Here is a 27,553-nt window from a genome sequence, read left to right on the forward strand (position 1 = left end):
TCATGGCATTTACAAAAAAACATCAATTTTTGTTTCACAGTCACTTTTATTAAATAGCCGTTTCGTATGCATGCACTGTACACAGACAGAAGGACACATTCTTTGCTGTTTTAACACATATTCCACAAAACGAACAACAAAACGTTTAAAAATGAAGCCTGCTTCATGATGTGACTTTGAAGCAAATCGTGATGGATGAGCTGCCCGTTATGTAGACCTGATGATCATCACGGATGAAGGTATGAAGCGTTCTAATGCACTTATGAAGTGTAAATAATCAAATCACATACAGCATTTGTCCATTTTTGAGGTCCTTCTTTGATGTCTTCATCGTTTTGTCACGATAATGCAAAAACAAAAATAAAAAAATTTTAAAATTGTCCGAGACGGCAACTTCATTTGCACCGTCTCTTCTCCAAACTGTCTTTCAGGAGTTCAAATGGGGTCATTTTATTGATTCATTGCTCTTCCAAAACCTGCAGAGGCGAGATAAGCATTCATACAGGCAGGAGCTCTGGAGGACTCTCACCGTAGCAGTATTTGGCTTGAGGGTTTCGGTAGGTGTTCTCATGTTGAACGCTCTGCATGAAAACAGGAAAAAAAAACTTAATAAATTCAATAGTTCTTTTGTTATCATGCAAAATAAAGAAGAGTGTGAAGCTTTTCTCACATAAAACATGAGGCTTTTGTGAGTGCTTAATACTGAGCAGAGCAAAGGTCAAAGCAAGTGCAGGATCAATATGAAGATATATTCTGTTTTCTGAAGAATCCATTTGTGATCTGCTGTTCTAGACATCCAGGAAATTCATGAGACAATTGCAATGAGTCACAACGAAACATATCGTCTATCTAGTTTTGACAGCTATCGAAAGAACAGACCGAGGAGTATCAATGGTGGCTAACATCGACGGCTGACTGAAGGACGTGTTTTGTCGGGCTCCCGCTCCCACATTATTATTAGTCGCAGCGAGACAAACTCCTTGTCCTGCCGTGACAGACTTTTGACAGATTTTTATTTTTGTACAAAGCTACACCTTCTGATGAAAAGACTTTGAGCGTAAACCACCTTGTAAAGAACTTTCAGACTTCGCCGGTCAGAGGCTAACCGCAGCTAACTGCTAACGGACAGTGCTATCAGCAGCGGCTAACTAGCTGCGGTGGCTCAACACGTCGGTGTGTTACAGTGTTACAGTGTTTGGATGCAAACAGCAGCAGATAAGGGCTTTATAGCACCACAGTAACAATCCTAGTTCACTGTTTAGTTTTCGGAAGCCAGGGACATGGCGGACACAGCCAGGGACTCTTCACCGGACACCACTTCCTTGTCTGCCCCCCCCCACACCTCTGAACTAGATGCAGCCAACACAACCATCATCCGCCTGAAGGCTGACATCCGTCGTCTAACTGAGGAGCTAAAAATCAAATCAGATATACTCACCTCTTACATGAACGTCGCCTGCAAGCAGTCCCGCTACCTCGCTTCAGTCCAGTCCTCCCTCCATGACACCCTCCCGTGGGTCCCCGTCAGCCCCCGGCCCTCGTCCTGTTCAACCCCCGAACCGACATCCATCCTGGTCCGAGGTCGTCATTCGTGGCAAAAGCAGCCGCAACGACCACACCGTCTCCCCGGCCCGACCAAATCTCATCAGCTTTGCGGCTCTGTCCCTACCGGCCAAGCCCCGGCCCGCCAACCCGGCGGCGACGCTGATCGGCGGCGACGCCTCCTCTTCCTCCAACCTGCCAGCTGCCGGAGCCTCTGCGGCTCCCATCCGAACAGACGACGGACCGCCAAAGGCTCTGGACCCCCCGACGTCCAACGCTGCGGATCGGCCGGCCTCCTCATCGGGGGCGGCTACTTCCCGGTCGCCGCTGGACGCCGGCGCAAAGACCACCTCCGCGCAAACGTGCGGTGGCCCCCGGGCTCAGCCTGGCTCCACCGGCAGGGTCTCCCCTCCGCGGGCGACCGGCAGCACTCGGTCCTCCTCCGGAGAGCAACAAATCCAGCGGTCCCAAACCCGGATATCCTCCGCAACCTCCCGACGACGTCTGCTGCGGGACGCGGTTCGCCGCCACTCCGCCGGGTCCGTCGGCAAAGACTTGGACCATCATGGCAGCTGTCTACAACCCGAGTTTGTAGACTCCTCATCGCCGCGTTTCCATCGCTCCACCATCACCTCCACCCTTACCGACACCGAGCCACAGGGACAGCTGGCACCCGCGGCGGCTCCTCTGCACACCAGCCCCGACGCAACCTCAGCCGGAAGCCCTCCACGCCACCTCTCCCGTAAGTTCACAACCTCCCGTCCACCACTTGCCCCACTCTTCGCCCCCTCTACGCTCATCATTGGCGACAGTATCATGAGAGGCATCAGGTTCTTTAACGCTATCACACTGTCATTCCCCGGTGCTACAGCTGCAGACATCGCTGTTAAAATTCCTTCCGTTCTCCGCTCACTCCCCTCCTCTGTACACCGCATTATCCTTCACGTCGGCTGCAACGACACAGCGCGCCCCCAGTCTGAGCAGACAAAACGTGATTTTCAAAATCTGACGGACTTACTGAAAGACTGCGGAAAGTCTATTTTTATTAGCGGGCCCCTACCAACGGTAAACAACAACTCTGAGCGCTTCAGCAGACTGCTCAGCCTGAACACCTGGATTAGCTCGTTCTGCCGTGCCAGCAGAATTAACTTTATTGACAATTTTAACTGTTTCTGGAACAGGCCAGAATATTTTAACAGTGATGGCATCCATCCAAACAGGTCCGGCAGATCACTTTTAATCTCAAATATCCAATACACCGTCCACACTTCAGACTGACTAGTGCCAGTGTTTACATCCATCTCTTCTTCACGCTCCACTGAACCGCCTCCCAGCTACAGCGCCCCCCTCTGTCCCCACCTGGAACTCCCCCCATCTTCCCCTCCAGCACACCCACTGCCTCCCCCCTCTGGCTCCCCTTGCCCGTCACCCCCGCAGTACCAGAATTCAACAAGCTGCCAAATCCCCACCATCATCAGCTTCAGACAACCTCGGCAGCCCTCCCTCAGAAACTGCCATTTTGCTAACCTTCGCCCACTTCCACGGACCTCACAGCCTTGTCCCCAGAAGCCCTCCCCTAATCACACATCCACACTTCACCTGAACTTTGCCCTCTTCAACACCCGCTCCGTCACCAGCAAAGGCCCCATTCTACAATTATTCATCCTGGACAATAAACTGGACTTCCTCTGTCTAACCGAAACATGGCACAAACCACTGGACTTCTACCCACTCAACCAAGCCACCCCCTCCGGATACACGTACCTCAACTCACCCCGCCCAGAAGGTCGAGGAGGCGGCATCGCAGTCATCCACAAACAGGTCTTCACAACCATCCCACTTTCCATCCCTGCCTCCCCCTCCTTTGAACACCTTGTTTTTAAATCACCCGGTCCCACCCCAATGGTCACTGCTATCATTTACCGCCCACCTAAACCAAACCCCTCATTTCTCCCTGACTTTTCCCACTTTGCCACCCAGCTATTAGCTACATCTCCGTCAGTCCTCATCCTTGGTGACTTCAACTTTCACATGGACAACCTTCACAGTAAATCTGCCTCTGACTTCCTAGATCTCCTACAATCACTCAACCTCACCCAGCATGTCAATTTCCCCACCCACAACCATGGACACATCCTCGATCTGGTTTGCTCCTCTGGTCTTACAGTCCTAAATATCTCCAGCTGTCATCTCTCCATCTCTGACCACCTAGCAATAACTATGGACATCAGCCTCCCCACCCCCCTGCCCAAGGAAAAACGGACAATCTTTTTTAGAAACACCAGATCACTCTCCCCCTCTGTATTATCCGCCTCACTGACCACTGCATTGTCCGTCTCCCCTCCCCCGTCAATCAATAACCCCACTGACCTCATCAACCACTACAATCATACTCTCTCTTCCTGTCTTGATCAGCTTGCTCCCCTCAAATCCAAATTAGTTACTTTCTCCCACTCTGCTCCATGGTACACCCCTGAACTCCACCTCATGAAAGCCCATAAACGACAGCTAGAACGTCTTGTCAAGAAAACAAACCTGACAGTTCACCGCCAAGCCTACTCCGACTTCCTCCAACAATACAAAGACGCCCTGAAATCTGCACGGTCCACTTTCTACTCTGACCTGATCAATACCAGCTCCAACAACCCCAAATCCCTCTTCTCAACTGTCAATAAACTCCTTGCCCCCCCGGACACAGTCTCAAACTCGTTCACCACTGACAAATGCAACCTATTCCTCTCTTTTTTTCATAACAAAATCATCTCCATCCACAGCAGCCTTGTCACCTCTCCCACTTCACTTGATCCCCCCTCTCCTCCACCAAACCCTCTGAACTTTCCCCCCCTGGCCCACTTCTCGCCCGTTTCCCCCCTGGACCTGCCCAAATTCATCACTGGAACTAAAAACTCCACATCCTGCCTGGACCCCATCCCCACTGCCCTCCTCAAAAACTGCCTCCCTGTTATCGCCCCCCTCATCTCTAACATCATCAACACTTCCCTCAGTACTGGCTGTGTCCCCTCACCCCTCAAGCTCGCCTCTGTCTCCCCCATCCTCAAAAAACCTGGTTTGGATCCAACCTCCCCTCACAACTTCCGGCCCATCTCCAATCTCCCCTTCATATCCAAAACATTAGAACGTGTCGTCGCTGCCCAGTTGAAAACTCACCTCACCTCCAACAACCTGTATGAAACCTTTCAATCCGGATTCCGCTCTCATCACAGCACTGAAACTGCTCTCCTCAAGGTCACCAATGATCTCCTCCTCTCCTCAGACTCTGGACAAGTCACCATCCTCATTCTTCTCGACCTCTCTGCAGCATTTGACACAATCAATCACTCCATCCTCCTGTCCCGCCTTCAATCCTCCATTAACATCACCGGCACCGCCCTCACCTGGTTCACATCATATCTCACTAATCGACAACAATTCATCAAGGTCAACAACTGCACATCACCCACTGCCCCCCTGTCCCATGGTGTCCCTCAAGGATCAGTACTTGGCCCCCTCCTCTTTATCCTGTACCTCCTCCCCCTCGGCAACATCATCCGCCGCCACAACCTACACTTCCATTGCTACGCCGACGATATCCAACTCTACATCTCCACCAACACCACCGCCACCACCACCCTCCCCTCTCTCTCCAGCTGCCTGGCCGACATTAAATCCTGGATGAGGAAAAATTTTCTCCTGCTAAACTGTGACAAGACTGATCTCATCCTTATCGGACCTAAATCACTCACACCATTTCCCCACCCCCCCATTACCATTGATAACACCACCCTATCTCCTTCTGCTCACATCCGCAACCTCGGTGTGATATTTGACAGCAACCTCACTTTTGAACCCCACATTAATCAGATCACCAAAACTGCCTACTTCCATCTCCGCAACGTCGCCCGTCTCCGCCCCTTCCTCTCCTTCTCAGCCGCTGAAACCCTCATTCATGCCTTCGTCACTTCCCGCCTTGACTACTGCAATAGCGTTCTCTTCGGCTCCACCTCCAAAGTTCTCTATAAACTTCAACTCATTCAAAACTCTGCTGCCCGACTCCTCACCCGAACCTGTTCTCACGACCATATCACACCCGTCCTGCGGAACCTCCATTGGCTCCCCATTTCACACCGCATCCAGTACAAACTGCTTCTCCTCACCTTCAAGTCCATCCATAATCTAGCCCCCTCTTACCTTACCGATTTGCTCCTCCCCTACACCCCCCCCAGGAATCTCCGTTCCTCCCACACAAACCTCCTTTCCATCCCGCACAGGACCAGCCGGCGACATTGGGGGGACAGAGCCTTCGCCATTGCCGCCCCCACACTCTGGAACTCACTCCCCCATGCCCTCCGTGACTGCACCAACCTCACCACATTTAAATCCCTTTTAAAGACTCACCTTTTTAGATCTGCTTTCCTTAAGTGATTCTGTATTTTATCTTGAACTTGTTTACTATCTACTGATTTTAATTATCTGTTTTGTTCTATCTTATTGTATTTTATGTACAGCGTCTTTGAGCTTTTGGAAAAGCGCTTTATAAATAAAATTCAATAGTTCTTTTGTTATCATGCAAAATAAAGAAGAGTGTGAAGCTTTTCTCACATAAAACATGAGGCTTTTGTGAGTGCTTAATACTGAGCAGAGCAAAGGTCAAAGCAAGTGCAGGATCAATATGAAGATATATTCTGTTTTCTGAAGAATCCATTTGTGATCTGCTGTTCTAGACATCCAGGAAATTCATGAGACAATTGCAATGAGTCACAACGAAACATATCGTCTATCTAGTTTTGACAGCTATCGAAAGAACAGACCGAGGAGTATTAGTTGAGCAAAATGGGCGTGAAGTTTCGAGAGATTGGTGATACGTGCGGTTACGTACGTGCGACTTTCACTGTTTATGCTTTGTTTCAAAATGCCTACCATTAGATGCATAGCTCCAACAGCGAGGTTAGGAGAGCTGGGCTATCAGATGTGATCATTTTTTTTGATTTTTTTTTCAGCTCATAACATACCTGTGAAGAGGTCCTACACTTGGCCAGGCACAACTCGAAATGATCCTCTACGGCAGTGAAGAGATTCTGGAAACCTTCAGCTGCACGATTGAGGAAGCGCTCGAGGAGAGGTTGCTGAAGAAGAGCACACAGATAAGAAAGTGAGGATGTGGAAAAACACAAGTGCAGATTTCAATCTGTCGGTTTGTTCCTTCTGCTCCCCTCACAGTCCTTTTTATGTAGAAAATGCAAAATCAGCAATCAACTCTGGGACATATATTCCAGGAATTCTTGCATTTTGGGATTATCCATTTAAACTAGATGCAGCTGGCGGACAGTTTAGTGTTGTTTTGCCACTAAAGATTACCTTATCGGGTTGGAGGCAGCAAGACACGCAATATTCATAGATGCTACAGCAGCCGTTGGCCAGGCAGCTTTTACAGATGTACTGTCTGGTGCTGGGAGCGTTGACGTTACAGCAGCCGTTAACCAGCAGGTCTTTCCTCTCGCAGACGTAACCTGTAAGACAATAAAAGCAACGAAACATCAGCATCGACCAGTACCTCGGAGCTGTTGTGTTATCATCACAGCACGGCGGAGAGTAACGATTGCGTTTCTCACCCAGTTCGTCTGTTAGCAGCGTCTTGCCCTGGATGGAGTTTCTGCACTGAGTGATCTGTCGGCTGCTGTTGCCCAGGTTGAAGCGGACTTTCCAGGGGATACGGTGATCTGAATCTCTAACTTCTAAGAGCGTGCGGTCCCGTATAGTCCGCTCCTCCTGCAAAATTCACACAAGAGAAGGTCATGAAAGAACAATGCAATAGAGTTCAGAATATGGTCAGACAATATGATGATGCACAAAGTGAGAAAAACAACACGGCTGAGAATAGACTGACATTTTCCAATCAATAGTACTGCTAAGATTTACAACACTAAAGAACTATTACTATCTTATGTCGACAACCAGAAATGTTTTTCTTCCTTTTTTTTGTCTGAAGTGGAGACAATAACGTTATTAAATGGTAAACTGACCTTTTTTTTTTGTTTTGGATATTCAATGACACAAAACAAGCATTTGTTTTTAGGCTGTATGAAATTTCATTGGCAGTCTTCTTATGCTTTCTGACATCATGCTGAAGTCTCGTTGTGTTTTCAACACATTTAGGAACCAAAATAATCATGACGTGCATGCATGACTAAGAAGAAAAGTTACAATAAAACACATTTTGAGGGATGCTGCACGCTGTGGTTCAACTGGCCTAAGCCTGGTCTCTATGACAGTAAACTGAGTATCTTTGGGTTGTGGACAAAACAAGAGAGTTGAGGACTTTATTTTGGGCTTTGGCAAACATTTTATTGAAAAACAATTAATTGAATAATCATGAAAATATCTGGCAGATTAATCAACAATTAAAATAATATTAAATAATCACACCTTGTGCATTTTACGTTGCGTCTGACTCAGGATGTACGCCGTTGTGTCAACACTGCAATAATATATAGTAATACTCATCTAGTAATGCTCCATCATATGTTCTACATCTATTGCACAGTGAATACTGAACTGAAGCTTACTTGGAAAAAATGACATCTTAGCTCTAACTGAAATCTCAACATCTGTCAGAAAAATTCCCCGAATTGCTCAGACCTATTAGGCGGTGCCCTACAGGAAAAGGATGAATCTGATCAACAAATAAGTAAAAGACTGCAAATCTATGAAGCCATTTGATGCCTGCAACATCTGATAGCACCAAACCAGTGTAGTTATTCTTTGGTTATCTCCTAGATTAGGCCAATGACTTCAATACGCAAGGTTCACAAGAAAGACAGCTTTTACAGGGTTTCTGCAGAAATCTGCCAGTCAGATTTAATTCTTTTTAATGCCATTTTAATGCTAGACTGTAAAATTTTTTAAGGCCACGACCGTGAACTCAACAAATTACACAGGTTTGTTTTTTTTTGTAAAAGATGATTTTTGAAAACTGTCCCTACATTTCACTATTTCTGAATCCGGAAACCACCCCTGACCACCAACGGGCTGCAGTCATTCTCTGAATTTCATGTTTTCTAGCCATTTTTGCTGGAATTTGCGTTTCCCCATTTCCCAGCTCTCCTCCACCTGGTCCAGCCTGCCGGCCACTTTACAAACATGCAGTTTTTGGTAATTGTACCCGAGTAGCCAGAACAATTATCACAAGGCTTCGGCATGTTTATGCAGATGCACACATCTGACGAATCGCAGTCTATAATTACATATTATTATACCATTATTATCATTTTTTTTTTGAAAACTGCAGAAAGAATTTGTGCCATCGAGAATCAGATTTAATGATTTTTTTAAGGCCATTTAAGGTCTTCATTTTCACAAAATCAATTTAATGACTATTAATGCTTTTTAATGCCCTGCAGAAACCCTGTTTTAGATAACATTGGTTTGAGGAGATCTTTCATAATTGTGGAGGAGCATCTTCATTTGACAGCTGACTACAGACATTCGTTCCTACATGGTTATTTTCTGAGTAGATTTTCCAAAACATATGCCCTTTGTGCAATAAAATCACAAATCCCATGGTGGCCACTCCTTGTGTGCAGGATGGTAATATTTGCTATGAGTTTCTGTACCTGTTTGAGTGTGCTGGTGAGAAAGTAGATGAGAGACAGCCCGAAGACTACTCCCAGCACCCAGCGCTTTCTCAGTAGCCGCCGTAGCACCATCATAGCATGGCTTTCTTGGGGAAATGCAGGTGACAGTCCAAAACATCAAACCTCCACAACAGTCAATTCCCTCACTGACTGTAGTTTTTTCAGGGATTTGAAGCGACGTGTGACAACCTGATGATGATTAGCTGCATGTAAAACTAAGCTAAACCTGGCAGCATTTGTCAGAATCCAAGTAACGGACGGACAAAACAGCAATTAGCTAACCCATGTTGCACGTTTACAGTGAAGCTAAGCTGCTAATGTCTTTATCATGAGCTGTAAATTCGGCTCAGTTAGGTGGTGGACATGCAAGCTAACAGAGTTTCCCCACAAAAGCCTGCTTTGTTAGCCTGCTAGCACGCTAGCACGCTGGCCTTAGCATTAGCTTTAGCTAGGCACGGATGATGAAATAACCACACTGTGGCGCAGCCTAGTGACGCAGTTTCGTCTGCTGTGAACAAAACAATTCGATAGCGTTCATAATAGCGTCTAACAAGCAGCAGGAGCGGGGAGGTTTTTCTTTTTCCAGCGGAATCTGACATCCGATAGCAGCAAAACAAATTTCCAACGCGGCTGTGGTGTGGCGGGACGGAGTGCGCTGATTGGCGGAGAGCGGCCGCGGTGACGTCATGCGGAAGTGTTTCCGAGCGGAGTATCCTGGCAGCAGCAGCATCCAAGCTAACCGGCTAATAACAGAACTATGACAGCAGCTGGAGGGGAATTCACAGGACTGATTCAGGTAGAGTCGACGCTTTGTTGTGCAGACTGATGTGTAACACTAGGCGGAACGGCTGATGGCTAGAATCTGTCCAGGTGTGATGCTGATGTGGGTTTTTTTTTTTTTTTTTTTTTGCATTTGCAGGACTGGCCCATGTGGTGATGAGCGGAATGCCATGCAGAGGAGACACAGCAGTAACACGGATGGCATGCCCTCTGAAAGGTGGGACAGGGAGCTGTACAGATGCTTCTTTAAGCCTCATGTTTGCAGTTTTTTTTTTCATTCACTTAGGCAGCCAGATGTGGGTGGATCCCCCCTACTTACACAGTGTGAGGGTATTCTTGGTGGTTTTGGCAAGGCCTCTAATCATAATTCTACTGGTTATGATATTCTGGACAATAATGTGCCTTCAATATTGTGACATAATTGTAGGAGTGAGCTACCTCCATTTGTGATAAGTGCTCCCTATACAAATCCTAAAGATGAAGTCAAAACCTGCTATACTACAGAAGGTTGGAGCCTAAAGTCTTGATTATACCCCTAAAAACTCATATTTATAAGATCTGGGAAGTTTGTCTTGCTTTTCATTTGCTGTCCACTGATCACGTACACAAAAGCACACAAACTGACACAAAAATTAAAGGAGCAAGTGTGCATGGTGCCGAAGTAGCTCTCACAAATTACAGCATCAGTAAGTAAGTAATAGACACAGTGACATATTCTGTGGAAATTCTGGATCATTTCAAATCACATAAGTATTTGAGTTCACCTCCAAAAATGAGAACATCATGATATAGTCAATTTTTTTTGTAGCGGCTTTTAGGTCATGAAAATCAAAAATCCAGTGTCTCAAATTCTTAGAATGTTTTGTAAGATCAATAAAGTCTAGATTTATAATGCACAAAAAAAGTTTAAAAAGTATGTTCATTCATATGCTTCAATACTTGGTTGAGGCTCCTTTCTTACAAATTACTAGAAATAGAATAGAAAGCCTTTATTGTCATTGTACTAAGTACAACGAAAGAGCCACTCCCTAAGTGCACCAACAATATACACTATATTACAAGCTTCAAAAACTCTACAAAACACTATAAAAACACAATTGTAGTAGCAGTACTGCATCAGTGCAGCTTGACATGGTGGCAGTCAAGTCTTGGTTGCTTTCTAATTTCTGATTTTCATGAGTTACAAGCCATAATCATCAAAATGAAAACACAAAAAAGGCTGGAAATATTTCCCCTTGATGATGGAAAAATATAGAAAAAGATGTTCTAATTTTCTGAGTTGCACTTGTTTATATTAAAATATATGACAGGTATTGCTGTGTGTGTGGGGATGACCAGCACATTTAGGCACCAAGTCTCATTATGGGTGAAAAAAAAAAAATCTTAGATCAAATTTAAGCTTGCAATATTTCACGTTAAGTTTATAGCATGTAGAATATATTAGATATTCACTTTCTTGAAAAATATTTAACTTTTTCACGGTGTTCTAATTTTTTGAGTTACATTAATACAAACTCAAATATGTAATAGTAGTCTGGGCACATAGTTGATACCATATGAGATCAAGATGAGGTTTGTTCTGAAAACACTGTGGGACCTAATTGCAAGCAACTTACACACTGCTGTGGTCACGAATAGAGTTAGGATTGGTTTTGAAATGAGGTGTCAAACAATATTTTGAATACTGTATGGTGTATGGTATGTACTATATTCTTGTATCTACCTCATTGCCATATTGCACCTACTTTCATTCATATTTGCACTATGTATGACATATTTGCATTAATATGTTACTAAGCTGTGTTTTTTGTCTTATTTCTCTCTTTTTTAATTTTTGTTGTTATATTACTTGCTAGATTTGTATATATATTTATCCATCTCTTTATTACGTCATTGTTGTGCTGCCTGCTCTACGTGCCTTTTTATTTGCCCCCTGGGGACAAATAAAGTTGTCTGAATCTGAATGTGAATGTCTGAATCTCATGGTGTAGAAGCAGGACATGGCTGAGGCATCTCTATAAAAATAGCTTTTCTTACCTATACAGAGACATAATCTGGTGAACTGTACATCCCTTTTCACATATATCAACAGAATGTTAGATATTAAAACAATTTTCTGTATAGATCATGAAAAATAAGGCATTCCAGGGTAATGTTTTTATTTTTTCTCATTCAGGAGCCGAAGCCAAACCCTGGGATCGGAGAGCAGCCTGGATGAGGGTGGTGTGTTCGACTGCCTGAAGCCAGACTCGCCCGCTTCACCCCAGCAGATCTTCTCCGGCCTGGTTGGAGTCCCCTCCGGCTCCGTCTCCTCTGCCCAGTTCCAGGCAGCCGGCTTAGTCTTGGGCTCCCCTCCGGAAGTTTTCATCCAGATGACCGCCTCGTCCAGAGAGGAAGGGGGCCCCCATCGTACGGAAGGCGGCCCCTTCCTCCCTCGGCCGCCTCAGCACCACCATCACCACCACCACTTCCACCACCAGCCCCTCCAGCACAGGACCCCCTCTCTGCTCCAGCAGGCCACCACAGCGGCCGGCTCCGAGAGGCACAGCTCCAGGGAGGAGGCTCAGGAGGACCAGTCCACCCCTGCACCGGCGCTGTCCGAGCTAAAGGCGGTGGTCACCTGGCTGCAGAGGGGCTTCCCCTTCATCCTCATTTTACTGGCTAAAGTCTGCTTTCAGCATAAACTAGGTATCCCACCTAGTGAAGTCTGATTACACCAACGAATTTTTTTAGCAACATACAGTTTTATTTGCTGATGATGTTGCTCCGCTTTCTTGCAGGTATTGCTGTGTGTGTGGGGATGGCCAGCACGTTTGCCTACGCCAACTCCACATTCAGGCACCAAGTCTCATTACGGGTAAAAAGAATCTTGGATCAAATTCAGGCTAAATGTCTGTGTAGTTTCTCAATTCAGGCTAAGCTTTTTCTCAAAATGCATGTAGTGAGACAGAAACTTGTAGGTTGGCAGTTAAATGGAGAACCAGTGGAGAGCAGGACAGGAGGCTTTATCATGTCAGTAAAGTTTACTGTAGTATGTTAGGATGTACAATAACAAGTGTTGGCCCTTTGAGACTTTATTGATACTCTAACAAACTGTTGTGAAAGGATCTTTCATTAGCATAAACCAACTATGCTTTATAGTAATTAGTGGTAGTGAAAGGAAGGAGAGAGCTGACTAATTTAGCAGTTTGAAAACATAGAAGATGACTTTCGGTGCACAGTTTCGGTTTTCTTCAGGCTTCATCTCAGCTCCAGGAACATTGTCCTACTTGTATCTAAAATGAGCGCCGCACATGACAGTGTTTGCCAGTGTGCATTCGATCATGGAAGTTAGTGTGGACTCCATGTCCTGAAAGGGTGACATTTGTGCAACCTGCAAAAACACAATATTAGTTGTGAAATGCAAAATAAGTTGCAAAAAACCCCCACTCAGACTGACTAACACCTGCTATTGTATACCGGCAGAGGCAGAGACAGCTCCCTTATATGATGTCATGTGATGCGTTTCAAAAGCACAGATGAAAAGACCTTATTTTCATTTTAGGAATTTTTGCCTTTAACTCTTATGTCTTAAATGTGCATTAACTTTTTAAACTCTCTTTTACAAGAGATATACATTTAAAAGTCCAGTGAAAAGACAGATGCCAGCTGTGTGTCCTTCACTGTGTGTGTGGCTCATTCATTCTCACTGAAGATAGTCTGTTTCCAGTAAAGGATAAATAGTTTCCATAAGTAACTGGACACTGTAGCTTTTATCAAACGTTACTCAGATGTGAGTGATTAAGTGCATTCAGAGACTGTTTTTAGTTGCAGATCTGTCCACTTTTGATGAACTGGTGAGTGTTTTGCACCAGAGACAAGGATGAGCTCTCCATTTACATAATCTTGAGTAGAAATATGTGGGAGAGTTCCATAATGCAAAGGATGGAGCTTGTATGACACATGTCAGAATCCAATCATCTGTTTAGTAACAGCTGAACCAGAAAACATCCAACCAGCTGTGTTGTTGCAGTGATGCAAGCGTGATGTTGTGAAACTGTGTAGTAAAAGTATAACTTATGGCGAAAAATGCTTTTTAAAACTTACTTTTAAGCAGAGTCGCCAAACCGGTAAAGTGTTTCTTGTTATCAGATTTGACTGGTGCTTCTACATACGCAGTTTTTATGTCTTGATGACCTTTGAAGTTGCACTTATGACCATCCAGAGGGGTTGCCAAGGTGCTGGAGAGTGACCAGAGTTACCTATAAGGACAATGACTCAACCCAACCTTTGCCTTAAGCTCTTTAATCTAAAATCTGACAGGCTTAACATTGCTTGGAAACAACACATTACAATTAAAGTAATTTTTCATCCATGTTTAATTCACAGCTTGATGAGCTGCTCAGCTGATCGTTTTTAACATTCCTGTTTGTAACATCACAGTTTTTATACATCTTACCAATTTACCAAAAGTCCGTAAGACCATGACAGCTTGTAAATCTTGCATGGGAGTTTTGCTGAAAATACAAGCAACTCCACAGCGAGTGGTAAACCTTTGAAGCAAATTTCTTCCTAGCACCATCCATGCGGAGTTTGAGCACACTTTGCAGGACAACCATGCTTAAATTTCACCAATTTCACTATGAACTTTGGGTAAATCCATCAAAAAAAAAATATAAAAAATTCTACAAATATGCAAACTCCAGAGTGCACAATGGCATTGAAATGTTCACAAGATTGGGATTTGGCCTTTTTAAAAAAATATCTATTGCAATGTCCATGTGTTTGGATTTTAAGGACATATTAGTAAGTCTAATTGCATATCTTATTTATGTGCTTTTAATAATTTTTCGACAACAATTGAGCTCTATGTCTCAAAGTAATGCTATATAAGGTTTTTGGTAACTAGCCAAGACTTGGATAGATAGATAGATAGATAGATAGATAGATAGATAGATAGATAGATAGATAGATAGATAGATAGATAGATAGATAGATAGATAGATAGATAGATAGATAGATAGATAGATAGATAGATAGACAGACAGATAGATAGATAGATAGATAGATAGATAGATAGATAGATACTTTATTAATCCTGAGGGAAATTCAAGATGACATAGACAGAGCTACTGAAGAGGCCGCCACTCGCATCGGCGCCAGAAGTAGAGTGGATGTAAAGTAAAGTGGATGAATTCATCATTGCTTCTCGTCTTTTCAGGAGATTTGTTGACTAGAAGAAAAAAGTACAATCTCTTTAGCCTTATCCTTTAAATACAGGTGTGTAAAATGTCATTTAGCAATGAAAATACACCAAAAAATGATGTTCAATGTTGGTTAAACCCCCCAGAGTAGAGGCATGTAGCAGCTCAGTGTCAGACTGATCAATAAAACACCAAGCATTGTGTTCATTTGCAGCATTATTGAAAGTGGAGTAAATGCATTATAATGATGCTGAAACAGCTCTGTGGTTCTCCTTATGTTACCAGGAGGAACGGTCTATATTTGTGGCTCTGTGGATCATCGTGTTCCTCGGAGGGAACATAGTGTATATCTACTACACATTTAGCCACGAGGAGCTGCACAACAGGTAGAGTACAAGCAGGTATTTTTATAGTGGCTTTGTATTTCTTTGGCTGCCATCTTATGTTTTGGGTTCCTTTTATATTTAGGTTTTTCCATTCATTTTGTGTTGTGTAAGCCATTTTATTTTTTTATTTTTACTTCCATTTCCTTTCAGGGAGTGTTCCTGTTCTTGTCTGGTCTTGTCCTGTGAGTATTTATTTGATCGTTTTGTTTCCAGGGAGTTTTTATACATTACATTTTGCTGTTGCTTGCTGTCCTACCACTCGAAGAGAAAACACCAAATCTCACAAAAGCAGGTCGACTAGATCGATGTTGGTTTTTCTTTTTCTTCTAGCCTCATTTTTGCCAAGCCCAACCTCAACAGCTTTGACTTCTTCGATCTGATCTGGGATGTTGGCATCACTGACTTTGTGCTGAAATACGTCACCATCGTCCTGAAATGCTTCATCCTCTTTCTGCCCAAGATTTTCCTGGCCTTCAAATCCAGGGTAAGAAACCTAGATTGTCATTACTCTGTATCTATCCACAGGAAATGCTACTTTTATTAACCCTCTGAACTCCAAAACTCACTGGTGAGTTTGAAAGGCAAGTTGTCTTTTTTAAAAAATCAACAGAAGCACACCATTTGTCATAGCAAGAAGCTGTAAAAACAAACAAAAAAAGTTTAATTTTAAACACTCCAAAGGTCTTTGAACTAATCATCAGTGACATGTCATTCCATCAGAGAACCAAACCTAAGCTTAAAATCATGATATTTCATAAAAATCATTTTATTCTACATATCTCCTTCAAAAATTCATCAAAAATACAAGATTTACACTATTCAAATCCTGCAAAAACACAAACAGCTTCACTTCTCACTCAGAGCTGTTAATAACTTAGTTACCGCTAAAAGTCATATGACAAAAATTCAGGAACTTTTCGACTGAACTGGGATGAACTGCAGGCTGTGTATGTAGTATGTGGAGCCCTCATGCTTTTTTCTTGTATTGGTAACCACTGTGGGCACTTCGAAAAATGTTGAAAATGCTGATTCCATTTTTTTTTGTCATTTTTTGAAAAAAATGTAATGAAAAAATCAGTTTTAATTTTCTGTTTTTTGATTTATGGCATTATAACATTGTTATGTTGCAAAAATAGATAATTTGGGTGAAAAAAAACATGGGAAAACTCATGGGACAACCATATTTATTCATAAATTAGAACTGAAAGGATTGACCAGTTAGTTGATTGCTTTTTGTAATTGTCTAGTTAGTTATTTTAAATCATCAAGAAAAAATGCCATGTGAGAATTTGCTGCTTTCTTGTGTTTGTCTGTGTGTGTTTTTTTTAGTAATAACATAATTTTTAAGTTGGGGGAAAAAACAGTGCTCAAGACTTGTATAATCAGTATTTTCTCCATTTTTATTTGCATTTTAAAGAAAACAACCAACAAATTTACAAATATATGAGAAAAACAGTTACTTGCAGCACTGATTATGTGCATTTGTCCTGTCTGTAATGCATTTTTAAGATGATTACTATGGACTTTTTTGCCTTTATAAGATAGGAATAGCTGGAGGGAAACATAAAAGGAGCAAGACACAAGTACAAGGGCAAGTAGAGGATGATCTACTTGGGCAGCCCCAGACTATAATGCATACTTTCAGCTCTTTTTTTCTGCCCAGGTTATACAGTGTTTTCGTTAATTTGATCAGCGTACATCAAATTAAAACTTAGACCAGCTTTTAACCTTAGTTTAAACCTATCTTCCCTAAATTCTGCTCTCTTATCGGCTGTAACTCTTCTTGTAGCTGCTTCACAATAAAAGCTGCACCACTGTAAGAGCATACAGAGGTGGATTTGTCCTTTAAACACAACACTAAAAGTGAAAACCATGAAAATATTCAAAGACGCATTTAAAAGTTGAATATGTTTTTCTGTGAAATTGTAAAATTTGTTTTGTTTATCCTTCACGTGAACCCAGACGGACAATGACTGAACCGCAGAACGCTCCCTCTTAAAGTTGTGAAACTTGGTTCGTGATTTGGAAAATTTGCTAAACTATGATGAAATGCTCCTCGGAGTGAAGAAAGTGCTAAAGGGTCACAGTGTGAAACTGTTTTGTATTCATAAGGTTTTAAATGGGACTCCTTAGGTGAGCCTCGTGTGTGTGGGTGTCTGCTGGCCCGAGGCAACAGAATACGTCTGCAAACACACACAGAGATACTAGCAGACTTTGATTTCCATACAGGTGCAGCTATTTCCCGGTGTATGTTTGTGTGTTGGACGGGGGGAGGAGGAGGGGGGGTCACAAAGTATTAGGATTAAATTTTCCACTGATAAACAAACCTGGAGGCCTATTGGAACCACACCAGCCAGCAACTGAGCTCATTCGCCCTCGAGGGGGTTGCAGGGGTGAGGTCATCCCTCCCTGGAGCCAGACCATTACCTGGATCCTCCACGCACACATGCACGCACACACACACACATGCACGCACACACACACATGCACACACACATGCACACACACACGCATGCACGGACACAGGTTGAGTTTTGGGGAATCTCAGATTGTATCATCACTTCTCATCCCGTTTCATAGAAGCCACACAGCCCTGAACCTCACAAAGTCTCATAATCAGCCTTTTCGAGTTCATTACCGCATCCAGCCGTGGATACACTAATGATCCGATACAATCGCTGCCGTCAGCGCGAGTCTGCACAAGTCATGTGTTCAGAAGTTCCATGACGACTTTGTTTTAACGGCTGAGACTCATATCTGCTGCTTATTAATTGTGTGTTGCCTTGACGTGGAAGTATTTTCATTTTCTTCCTAAAGTGGCTCTTGATAAAATGGTTAGGAAATTATTATTTTGCTTTAATTGTGTCTTTTCTATCGACCTCAAACAAGATTTATTAGCAAAGACTTCCAGTAGTTGTATGAAATGATTCAAATAGGAGCACAAGAGGAGTAGCAATAATTATTTTAGCACTTGATTCAATTGTTGAATTTGAGCATTTCTCGATTAATTAAAGGTTTGTTTTACAAAAGGTTTCATAAAAGAGTTAAAATTACCTTCACAAAGTCTCAAATGTCTCATTTTCTTCAATCAGCTGTCCCAAATATATTACATTTAAAGCAGAATAAGAGAGAAATGGTATAAAAATGTGTAGTGAATGAATGTGTTATTCAACATTTTAAGACTTTTTGGAAACTCAAGCCCTTTCAGTGTCTTGAAAAGTGGTCTATTATTGGATGCCTACACCGTTTTCCAGTCATAGCTAACATTAGCTCCGCTGCTAACAGCAACATCTTTTACACTAAGGTGATATCGTCGGCTTGAAGTGCTGCTGTGATAAGAAAACTCTTTGTTGCACAATTTGTACACAAGGACCAAAAGAAAACTTTCCACCCAACAAGCTCAACACGGTCTCATCTTCCATCGCTGTTCACCAAACTTTCTTGACATCTCTCAGTGCGTCCTGTGCATCTTCTTCACAGCTGGCAAACAGACTTTAGGTTCATTACTGCCACTTACTGGGCTGGAGTGGGCATCAGTGTTTCCGGTGTGTCAGAAATTAGCGAACTGAGAAAGGTGCAACTAAATGAGTTTTAACGCGTTATTTTTTCTGTAATGAACTAATCTAAATTAATGCTTAAAAGTCCCAGTCCTAGTTGTACCATAAGTAGTATTGGTGTTGGTCTATATAGCAGATGAACTTGGTACTGGATGGATAGAAGGAATATTAAGACACATCCTTCATTTAGCAGATACGAAATTAGGTACCCAGCAAACATGGATGTTGGCAACAATATCTGTGGAAATGTAGGTGACGTGATCGTTATTCTAGTAAGCCAGCGAGTGTATCTTTTGTTTGCTTACAACAGATCGATAGAGGAAGCAAAACATGTGACAGCACTGAGTAATCATTTAGATAAAAATTTGTGGCCACGACAATTTCAAACCTAATGCATCACCCCACACACTTAGGCCCATCAAGTAAAATTCAATAACAGCAGGCCTGTGGTTTTAAAATGTAAAGTAATAAATATGCAGAGAAGTGCTAAAGCAGAGCCTCCAGTGCTGCTTACTCAAAGTGACTGGCTTGTGTCCAAACTTTAGATTTGACAGTCCTGCGTGGGCGTGATGGGCACTGTGGGATGCGAGGCTGAGGGGACAATAAGGAAGATGAATTAGCAGCTAGCCGAGGTCCTTCTCCCCTACCAACCTGGCTGCTTGTGCCTCTTTTACCCACAGTCATCAATCTTTGTCAGGCGCCATCCAAGAAGTCATTACATGAGCTGGGGATGCCACGGGGGCCATCGGGGAATCAAGTTTGCTTTCATTCCGGCCGCCGCTGTTTTTAACTGTCTCCAATTCACTGGACACACTGTTTTTTAAAATTTTTTTTGCGGGGACAAAAGTGCGTTTCTTCTCTGTGATTACAGAGGAGAGGTCCTTTAAAGACGGCTAGCGAGCCCCCACAGGGCCGGGCTTATGTGGGCACCGGGTAGCAGGTGGAAAGGGCCGCTGCCAGTTTCCCTTGCAGTGTGGGGAAATTGCCTGCGCTGCTGTGAAACTGCTGAGATCTGGACGGCGGCCATGTTTGGGCTGGAGGCATGCTGTTTTAAGCTTTTAATACCACACTGCTCTTGACTAGATAGAAGAGTGCCCCAAAGCTGCTGAGCTCTTTCTGCTTGTGTGGATCAAAGGAAGAAATCATATTGTCTCAGTCTGTTTTCAGACAGTTGGAACTTGGGTTGTTTTTGTTTTGTTTCTCATTCAAAACCCCCAATATTCACACACTCACATCCTGCATACTGACGCAAAGTTTGCTAAAAATACAGCTGCTACTGTGGTTTCTAATTTTGCCTTGTTGGTCCAGGGTAAGTTCTACCTGCTGATCGAGGAGCTGAGCCAGCTGTTTCGCGCCCTGGTCCCCATCCAGCTGTGGTACAAGTACATCATGGGAGAAGACCCCTCCAACAGTTACTTCCTGGGAGCCACACTCATCATCATCTATAGCCTCTGCAAGGTAATCTGCACCTGGGAGCAAAAATATTCCTCTGAACCGCAAAACCTGAGAGACACGTTATCTTGTATCGCCAAAATTAACTTTCCAACAGTCCTTGAACTAATTGTGGATTACATTCATACATGAGAAAATGAACCGAAACTAAGTGCAATATTTCATTAAAATGACATTTTTCTGCAGTCAAAAAGTAACCGTATGCAGTAACCAGATTCTGCAAAAAACAAAAAATTCTGCACTACTTGGCCCAAATGAAAAGCTATAAGTACTTCAGCTGTGACCAACAGACAAAAATTCAGACTATTCAACTGAACTGGGCTGAACTGCAGGCTGTGTTTACCCAGAGCAGAAAGAAATCTGAAAACAAATCAAACATGTAAGTAGTAAAAAATATATCATATGTAAAGCCACCATTTTTTTTACAATATTAGTGACACGTGGCAAAAAGTTACACATGTTGATTCCAAGTTTTTTCAGTTTTTGTAAAATAAATAATTGAAGAAATTCAGGTTTATTTTTTCTTTATTTGTGATTTATGACACTATAAATTAGTCGTACTACACAGAAGACACTTCTGAGTTCTCTCTACTTCTGGCCATGGTTATGCTGTTTCCATAGAGGTCCAAGACTTTATATTGCAGTGAAAAATGAGCCTACAATGAGTAAAAATGTGACAGGAGCCAAAAACGCTGCTTGGGGTTTAGAGGATTATTTATCAAATATCAATATTTATTATTGTTTTTGCACTTGCTGCTATTAATCAACAGTCAGTGGTCACAGCAAGGTCTGTTCAAATAAAAGGAACACTGAAAGACTTACAAAACGTAGATTTTGCATGAGTCACAGCATCAAATGGGAAGTTGAAATAGTGAAACTAAGTGGAATTTATGAATGAATCCAATGTGTGGATGATGCAAAGATTCTTTGCACGCACGGAAGTTATTATTGTCATACATTCTGCAATGTGTGTTGACCGTTACAGTCCCGGCTGTTTTTAATATCCCAGTGATTCAACAGTTGTAGTTCTTGATGATGAGTTTGTTGGGCTGAATTGTGTGGACACTTTCCTGGGTGTGTCCGCAGAGGTGCAGCACTCCGGTGTTTTCCAAAATCAGGCCATACGTACCTTGTGTTTCACTATTAGAGCGTGATGATGTGCGTCCGAGTTTGAGTCACTGTCATTAAGCCGTTGTGTCATGCAGTTAAATAAGTAGGTAACAGTTAACTAAAGGTCAGAGAAACAAAAGCTGGCTGGAAGCTGTAGTTGGAGGAAGTTGTAAGGTTCCAGTTTCAGTTTTAGCCCTCTGGAAACCCAAAAAACTGCTAATGGGTTTGAAAAGCATGTTAATTATTTTTAATTTAAAAAAAAAAAAAAAAAAAAAAATCACCAAAATTACACATTTTATCAAAGGCAAAAACTGTACAAACTGGAAAAAATGTTGAATGTTGAACTTTTGACTGTGGGCCTTGAATTAATCCTTTAAAATTTAAAGTTTAAGCTTAACATAGTGGCACTTCGTCCAAATCATTTTATTCTACATGTTTCAAATAAACATTTATCAAAAACAACCCATTTTCTTAAACCAGATTCTGTAAATAAATAAATAAAAAAAAATCTGCACTGCATTGAGACTGCCAACGACGGTCACTGGACAAAAATTTAAAGACCATTCAGTTGAACTTGATTGAACTGTAGGCAGTGTTTACATAGAACAGATAGTAGACAAGTATGGAAAGATAATAATAATGTAAGTAGTTAAATATCTATAGTATGGAGAGCCACTGTTTTTTCACCTTACTGGTAACACTTGGATTGTTGGGTTTTCTGTTCTCTGTTTATAATTCGTAAGGCCTGTACCTCACCAGGCCAAGCACTTTGAGCTGACTTATGTTGTGAATCTGCGCTAAATAAATAAAATTGATCTGAATTGATTTGAACACTTTTGGGCAGTTGAAAAAATGTTATACATGCTGATTCCAAGTTTTTTTCAATTTTTGTAAAATAAATATTCAAAGAATTTCCACTTTATTATTATTTTTTGTGATTTATGGTGATATAACTGTGTCATACTGCACAAAGCATATTTTTAAGTTCTCTATACTTCTAGTCATGGTTGTTTTGTTTCCATTGAGGTTCAGGACTTTATATTGAAATAAAAAAATTAGCCCACAGTGAGTAGAAATGTGATGGTAGCAAAAAAAAAGCACCCCGGAGTTGGATTTATGAAGTTATCTGGAGCAATTTGCATACAAAAACTAGGAAAGCAGTAAAACCAAAAAAATAGAATCAATCAATTTGTGATTACTTTTAAATAACTCCTTAAATATATTCAGTGATGTGAGAGATGTTGCATTAGTGAGCTGTGTTTTCTTCAGAGAAAGTGTCTTGCACTGTGTAGGAGTTTACATGAACTATATTATATTAATTCTTTGCCTGTCTGTTCATTTTTGGAGCAGTTCTAACGGTTCTTCAAGCCCCATTTTCAGCTCTCAGGTGCCCAATACTTACCTGCAAAACTACTGACGTTCCCCTCAGACTCATCTGCACTTTGTGTTCGTGCTTAATAACATAAGAAACACAGAAAACATGTCTGCTAAACATGACATAAGCATGTTTACATACAGCACCTAAACACAGCATCACAGACGTATTAGAATAGCTGTGGACTCTTATTCTGGATGAAATAGATTGAAGTATTATTTTCATAAAACTTTGTCTTTATTGTTTTGCAGTCCTTTGACATCTGTGGACGTGTTTCTGCAATCCGGAAGGCCTTGGTCATGCTCTGCAGCACCCAGGTCAGATTCAGACACATTTTATGTTTTTTAGAGCTCTGAATGAATCTAGATGAGTAGAATTCAATCCTAAGCATTTTTACCCTTTGTTTTAATTATGTTTTTGTCCAGAGTTATGGAGTGAGAGCTGGCAGTCAGCAGTGCAGCGAAGCGGGTGACGTCTGCGCTATTTGTCAGGCTGATTTCAGAGATCCCATTGCTCTTCTCTGTCAGGTAAGGTTATTAGTAAATTACTGATAAAAGGTGAAAAAATACACAGTGAGCTGACAGTAATTTAACACTAACTAGGCTGAAAAGCAGTGGTTTACTGCCCCTTCTGGAGAAAGTTCTTCTAACCGTAGCCAGCATGACTAATGGATGTGGTTACATGTGGTCGGATGTGTGTTGCGTTATGCTGCGTTCAGGGAACCTCAAAAGTAGGAAGTCAGACCTTGAAATTGCGCCATTTTCGACCTTCGAGTGCACAAGGTGTGAAAAAACACAACTACCTTCAGTTTTTTATTTGTTTTGCTGTTCTGTGATCACCAAATGTTCAATTCAGTTCACTTAAGTGAAGAAACAGAAGTGAAAAAGGTGCAAAATATACATTTTCTAATGTTTTAGACAAAACTCATTAAGTTATGTACAGTTTACTGTGTGGGCTTCTGTTGTGGGGAATGACGTAAAATGAGAATATCAAGGTTAAGACATCTTACCTGAGTTAACAAGAAGGACATCCATGTTGTGTTTTATTCATTCAATCAATCAGATGATATTTAACACTTTTCATACAAATGAAACGTAACACAAAGTCCTTTAGAGGTGAAAGGAATAAAAATGCAGTAAAACAATACAAACAAAATGGTGTAAATAGAGAGATTAATAACTAAAATTAGTTCTAAATGCCAAATACGTTATTTAAAAAAAATCAAATCAATCAAAAGCATGACTTTAAAGGTAGTTCTTGAGTTGGCCTTTAAATTTTTTCCTGGTCTTCAACCGAAAATTACAATTTCCTATTTGTCATTGAATGCAGCATTAACCCTGCAACCACTTCAGTAAAAAGTGTAAATCTGTGAAGTAACTTAGTTCCTAAAACAACAATCATTTAACTTAGATTATATATATATGTACATTTTATTTATAGATATCATCTTTAATTTTAATTTTATTTCATTTTATCTGTTGTTTCCTCTGTTGGGGGTTTTGTTTTTATTTGTTTTATTGCATTTCTATTCCTTTCATTTCATTTGTGTGCAAAGTGCTATAAAACTAAAGCCTGTTTGATTGATAAGAGATGTTAGTTGTGCATTTTACAAACCATTTCTGTTCTTTTGCAGCACGTGTTCTGCGAGGAGTGTTTGTGTTTGTGGTTCGACCGCGAGAGAACGTGTCCACTGTGTCGCTCCACGGTCATGGAGACGCTGCGATGCTGGAAGGACGGAACCACCTCCGCTCATTTCCAGATCTACTGAGCTCTGGCAGCGAATCAACCAGGAAGATGCGATTTTGCTGGGATGCAAGTCAGACAATGATGTGTCGTCTTTTTATTTGTTTTTTTCTGTAATCTTTAGTGTGGCAGTTCTTTGATTCAGAAATACACAGTTCTCAATTTTGAGACACTTGAATGAATATGGAACATAATCACAATGTTTTTATATGAAGCTGCTGGTTGAGGCCACCACATTCACACACCAAATTATCAACACGGTGTCCCTCAGAAACAAAACTCTTGTCGTACAGTTCAATTTTGTAGACTGAGCCACTGATAAAATGGCTGAATTCATGTGGGGATGGTGTAAAAAATCACAACATTCACACTTTATTTGTGGTATTTGTATGATTTTGTCATTTATTTTGACTTAATTAATTCTACCATGAGTATTTAGCTTGATATTTTTATTTAAATATTCACCTTTTGGGTGAAATCTCACTTCAGGTGTTAGGTAGAAACAGTTCTTGTTTTAAAAAACAAGGTTATGTAGATACTGAGTAATGAATGAAAGGTGTAGTGTGACTTTATGTTGCTATAAACAGTAAAATGTGTTGATGGCATAGGCAGAAAACAACACTTTTAGATTATTGTGATGCAGTAGGTGTGATAGAATTAAATTACCCTGGAAGCTTTGACTTCACTTACATTTACACTTTCATTTTCACATGTTTGATGATCTTCCATGCTGCAAATTTAATTCCACTATTAGTGTCACAGGATTGTTTCATGTCTAATAATTTATTCTGGGGTTTGCTTAATAGACACTCTGTCATGCAGAATGTGCTGTGCTGGTTTTTTAATTAAAAGCACTTTAGCTCACTTTGTCGTGCATATTTCTTGTCTAAATACAACCACACTTGCAAAAGAATGTATTTCAGTAAAAGCTTCTTTTTTATTCTCATGACTACTAAAAATCCATATGAAATATTTCAGAAGTAGAAAGGACCACACATTTTATAAAAGACAGCAATTCTGCTCACATTACAGTTGATATATCAGCTTATTTTTCTTCTTTTTTAAGAAATCACAGACAGCATAACAGCTTCCTATGCACAGGTCCTGCATTTTCTTCTTAAAAAGCCACTTAACACTGCCCCCAACAGATAAAGCACATAATAAACACCGTAGAAAACACCTATAAAAACATTCATCCTCATCATCATCATCATTATTATTATTTACAGGTAGCTTATGTTTAAAAAAACAGCAAAAGGTACAGTGCATTATGAAGCTTAAAAACAGGTGTATTCCAGTGCATTGTTAAGGATTGCTGCGCTAATTGTAGCCTGGATACAGAATCCATTTAACCCCGCTGTTATTGATGCGCTCACATCGTGGGAGGTGAAAATTCAAAGGCGAACTGTGGGTAAGCTGTTCCCTCCACTCTACCAGGGGAGGATTACATCACCGCAGTGGAAATGGGATGACAGAATCGGAGTCACGTAAGGGCGCAGGACTGCAACTGACTGACTTAACTGAGGGGCAGCCGGGGTTAATTGTGTCAGCTTGTTATGAAACTGCATCCACATCTCGGCATCGTCGTATCCAGACGCACAGAGCCGAATTTAATCCCCGTCCTCCTCCTCCTCTTTCTGGTTCTTTTTGTTTAAAACGCACACCTTTCCTCCGGGAGCGCATCCTCCGACTGCATCCGTCTCGCTTTTACGCGCAAATGATGTGAGCCCCGCTGCTTTTCCCCTCAACGCATGACCCTAAAGGCACCATCTAGAATGAGACAGATACATGGCACCTTGGTGATGTGAAGCACAAAATGGAGAAATGTGCATAAAAATGACTGCTGCATTTATAATAAGCACCACCTGACCCAAAACTGTAAACAAATGCACCGGTTTCTCTTATTTCTTATTTTTCCCATGCAATAATCAGGTTATTGTGAACTTAGCACTAATTTTGATTAAGATTGTTTTTATCCTTTCAATCAAAAAACAACAATAAAAAACAAAAAACAATGCAATAAGTTGATTTAAAATACAGAAAACTGGCCAAAATGGCAACATAAACGTGCAAAACTAGATTAAAATAAATACAAATTGAAGATTCCTCAAGTGCATAACAATCTAAGCCTTGTGTGTGTTGTCTGTCCATTAAATTAACCATATAAATGAGAAGTCTTAGATGTTGTGTGGGTTTATCTGTAAGGGTTGTATAGAACTACTAATAACTGCAATAAATAGACAAATACATGCATAATTAGATAGATAGATAGATAGATAGATAGATAGATAGATAGATAGATAGATAGATAGATAGATAGATATATAGATAGATAGATAGAATAAAGCAACTAAAAGTGTCAGTGCCAAAAAATACCAGGTTAAATATGTCCATTTTAATGCACATGTAGTTGGGATAATATGTACTTTTGTTTATGTGGTGTATTTTTTTTTCCATAGCTGCAGTGTTGTTGCCATATTTTCAATATATTTCCAAACTTTACAAGGCTACAATGCAGTTTTCTGTCTTTACACTATGTCTCTATAAGGAGACATAGTGTCATCTACGTGAAAGAGCAAGAAAATTTAAAGAAGGAGACGTTTTCTCTTAAGAAAATAACCCAAAAAATGTGAAACTAACACATTAGCCTTCTGTTTACACTTAAGTAGCTTGAAAAAAAAGTGGTACCTTCTTACAGGATTATGTAAAATAAAAAGTCCTGCTAACCGGTTAGCCAGCTGTTTACACTCACGTAGGTTCAATAAACTCAATGTAGAGTTATTTTAAACTTACT

At 41.4% G+C, this 27,553-nt stretch overlaps 2 protein-coding genes across 2 annotated transcripts; one reads left to right on the forward strand and one right to left on the reverse strand.

Annotated features, from left to right (window-relative positions):
* Positions 1 to 26: 26 nt before the first annotated feature.
* Positions 27 to 9,804, reverse strand: spring1 (SREBF pathway regulator in golgi 1). Its single transcript, XM_023276288.3, has 5 exons — positions 9,153 to 9,804; positions 7,152 to 7,308; positions 6,898 to 7,049; positions 6,552 to 6,665; positions 27 to 581 (listed from the first exon to the last, which is right to left on the reverse strand). Exons 1-5 carry the CDS (start codon positions 9,246 to 9,248, stop codon positions 498 to 500), a joined length of 603 nt encoding a protein of 200 aa, XP_023132056.2. The 5' UTR covers positions 9,249 to 9,804; the 3' UTR covers positions 27 to 497.
* Positions 9,805 to 9,829: 25 nt separating this feature from the next.
* On the forward strand, positions 9,830 to 25,623 carry rnft2 (ring finger protein, transmembrane 2). The gene is made up of 10 exons (XM_023276250.3): positions 9,830 to 9,969; positions 10,093 to 10,170; positions 12,130 to 12,641; positions 12,734 to 12,810; positions 15,422 to 15,522; positions 15,853 to 16,006; positions 20,388 to 20,537; positions 23,268 to 23,333; positions 23,442 to 23,543; positions 24,650 to 25,623. The coding sequence occupies exons 2-10, from the start codon at positions 10,124 to 10,126 to the stop codon at positions 24,782 to 24,784; spliced, it is 1,344 nt and encodes a 447-aa protein (XP_023132018.2). The 5' UTR covers positions 9,830 to 9,969; positions 10,093 to 10,123; the 3' UTR covers positions 24,785 to 25,623.
* Positions 25,624 to 27,553: the final 1,930 nt, after the last annotated feature.

Source organism: Amphiprion ocellaris, chromosome 6 (assembly GCF_022539595.1).
Source record: "Amphiprion ocellaris isolate individual 3 ecotype Okinawa chromosome 6, ASM2253959v1, whole genome shotgun sequence".
Classification (NCBI taxonomy): Eukaryota; Metazoa; Chordata; class Actinopteri; family Pomacentridae; genus Amphiprion; species Amphiprion ocellaris.